Source organism: Dryas octopetala, chromosome 1, assembly GCF_963921425.1.
Source record: "Dryas octopetala chromosome 1, drDryOcto1.1, whole genome shotgun sequence".
NCBI lineage: Eukaryota > Viridiplantae > Streptophyta > Magnoliopsida > Rosales > Rosaceae > Dryas > Dryas octopetala.
The window spans coordinates 5248235-5251596 of record NC_141366.1 but is presented as its reverse complement, the minus strand read 5'-3'; the positions used below and the strand labels follow the sequence as shown (position 1 = coordinate 5251596).

The window sequence follows — 3362 nt, the reverse complement described above, 5'->3', positions numbered from 1 at the left end:
ATTTACAATGATCAATATACCCACATCACCAAATTCTCTCTAATCTATGCCCCATGGAAAACAAGCTAGGTCATACCCTAACCACCAAGTAATTAACCCAATTTAAATAGTACAGAAGAAGAACTGAAAATGGTAATTGAGACCATCCAATATATGGTTCTTTTTGTATAGATCGAATAGCGAATAGCATTGTGCGGTCTCTATGGAGCTTGAGGGAGTCACAGTCCACCTAGATCAGGCCACTGGTTTGGGTTCAGAGAAGGGCCAGCGCTGGTGGTGTTGGTGTTGAAGTTACCAGGAGAGTTGGGGTTGGCCATGCTCCACATAGCGCTTTGATGATCAGAGGCTGAAGCATTAGATTTGTTGATCATGAAGCTCTGAGGCCAGTCATGGTCTGCAGAAGTATTAGCAGGCCTGTTTGATTGAATCAATAAGTTTTGCTCAGATGGGTATAGAGGTACTTCCATGCTCTTATGACTACTGGGGTCGCCCATGTGATAAAATTGACCACCAGCAGCTTGCATTTGACGGTGCTGAGAGACATTGAAACCCTGCAGAAGGTTCAAATTTGAAGAACCAGCTCCCAGTTCAGTAATCCCAACATTCAGAGGTTGAGTACTGAAGGGTTGTGGTTGGTTCAGAGAATGAATTGTTTGCAAAGATGAAAAAAACCCAGAATTACCAGAATAGTACTGAGAAGCCAAAGCACTGGTCTCTGTGGTCGTCCCTAAAGCTGGGCTTGTGGACATGATCACTGGAGTACTGGAAGAGATCGCACCTGTGCTTGCCAAATTTTTTTGTAACTGTTGGGCTTGTGGTGGCTGCAGCTGAGATCGAGAGTTGCCGTCCCCGCCGGAGGAGGTTTTGGCACGCTTCCCCTTTCGACAACCTCCGCCGACGGGGACGTTCCTGAGGGTGCCACCTTGGGTCCAATACCTTCTACAAGTCTTGCAGAAGTAGCGCGGCTGAGAGAGACTGTAATTGTTGTAATAACAAAACTTGGTGTTAAGGGACTCACAGCGAGGGCATTTCTGAGGTGGTTGCTGCTGTTGATTTTGCTGCTGCTGATTCATTTCTGCACTAGTATTACTACCTCCTCTATGATCTCCCTCTGGTTGCATATTTCTTGTATATGGTTTTTGGTTATTGGGTTTGTGTGTATGTGAAAGAGGTATCATGCAGGTTATAAGGAGGCATAATTGAAGGGTTTTCAGATTATAGGCTCAACGTGTCTATCATCAGGGTTTGATAATCTACTGACCCATTGCAAAACAAAGGGCGAAATTATTATCCTTTGTGCATGCTTCTTCTCGTTTTCCCTACCTACCCAGTGTCACAAAAACCAAAGCCCGTTTCATATTTCACCATTAATACTATTCAAAACCAAAACACAAATGAGATTGTGAATGTGAATGTGAAGGTAAGAGAGAGAGAGTAAACAATATCCACCAAGATTTTTCACCCCTCCTAATCCGCTACTAATTATCTGATCTTAAGAGAGATATCAGATTGACCTGCTTTTGAATTTCTGCAATTTGGACAGAAGGCGGAGTCCGAGTGTCGGATGTGCAGAAATCTCATTAAGGAGAGAGAGGTTTATGGATATAATCTGTGGGAGCTAGACTAATACCAGAGCTGGTAAATGAAAATTATTGTTAGATTCATTAGAATTACTCACTCCAACATGTCTCACCATGCCAGCTCAAAAACATCCTAGCCATCACTCCATGAATTAATTGCTTCTAATCATAATACTTGGAACCCTAGACATGAAACAGCCAGCTACCCAATGAGAATGAATATGAAACACAACATACAGAAACCAAGAAGATCTATGAAAAATATGAGATGATAGCTGGTAGATAATTAAGTGTATGGATTTAATCAAAGAGTAGTAGTAGGGGGTTGGACCACAAACAAGAGAATAATAGAGCAGCTCAGTAGAGGCGGCGGGTCAGAGCAGGCCCGAGAAGAAGGGTGGCTTGGTTGGCGGTCGTGAATGGGTTTTGGCTCTCTGTCAGAGTCAGATCCTCAACAACTCACTGTTTCTTTCTCTTTTCTCTTTCTCTCTCCATTCCACTTTCATCTCTGTATACAAATCATACATACTCCTGAGTCTTCTATTCACTTCTTTTTTTCTTTTCTTTTTTAAAATTTGTTTCTCTTGGGTGGGTTTCGTTCTCTCTGACATCATTGATGCCATTTGGCTGGCCGTTTTTGGTAATTTCGACACCCATTTTTACTTGAAAGACAATCGTGTCCCCGTTCCTCAGAACATTTCCATTCCATGGAGACTTTTTTTGACTTTTCCCGGTTATATCTCTATGTATGCATGTACGACCCAGTTGTTTAATTAATTCAAGTTCATTGTCATTCAGCAAAACTATATATGTTTGTCCAGCCAATCTCAAACTTGTGTTGACATTCCAAAAGGCAAGAGGAAAGTAAAGGGAAGTAATATTCTTTGTGAGGTTTAAACGTATAAAGTGTGAGCGGCACTCTCTTCTTTTTTTTTTTTTTGTGGTCGACGAGCGGCACTCTATTGAGAGTATATATCATATTGGAAATGTACATAAAACCCTATATATGTTACAAAATATTATATCTTTATCTTGAATCTCTTCTTCCATTGTTTAGTTGATTTTGAATTGCATACTACTTCCCATATGAAATCTCTAATTGAATGAAAAAGATATGTGTCACTAGTATATTGGGTGGTGCATATGGTTTATTAAGTTAGCTAGATTGGGATTTAAATAGCTATGAGGAAGTAAGCTATGCTATTAATTATCAATCTGAGCACTGTAAAAGCAGAATCCATGAGGTTTTTATATTGTTTTTAGCTTTATGTTTGGTAATTAAAAGTAAATAAATTATTCAATAGAATCATTTGGAGAATTGAAGCTATTGAAGTGGGTGCTGGCATGGAGTGCTGAGATTGATTCCCATTTGCTAAGATTTGAATTAATGTGAGTCACGTTGTGTGTGAAAACAGTGAAATGGCATGAGGGGCACGTGCCCCGACCCACGTAACCGAAGAAGATGAAGCGGAGTTAGCAGAGAAGAGATGGACAATGACGCTGGCGTCCGTTTAGGGGTTACAACTGCTCCTCACACCCGCCACCAATTCTACACAAATGCTAGCGTTTTTCTGTTCACCACTGGTGGGGACCACACTACTTGTATTTATGGCATGCAATCCGTAGTGTGTGTATATTGAGCAAGATATCCGAGGTCCTCACTCTTTAGATTCTGAATTCAAATTTCATTAAAAAATTAGATATCTCTCCCTCTTAATTAATAATTTAATACCATACATAAACTCCAACCAAAAAACAAAAGAAAGAAAAGAAAACAGCATC

General features: G+C 40.5%; 1 protein-coding gene across 1 annotated transcript; it reads right to left on the bottom strand.

Annotated features, from left to right (window-relative positions):
* Positions 1-218: 218 nt before the first annotated feature.
* On the bottom strand, positions 219-1121 carry LOC147296841 (uncharacterized). The gene has a single exon (XM_086229761.1). The coding sequence runs from the start codon at positions 1119-1121 to the stop codon at positions 219-221; it is 903 nt and encodes a 300-aa protein (XP_086085887.1).
* Positions 1122-3362: the final 2241 nt, after the last annotated feature.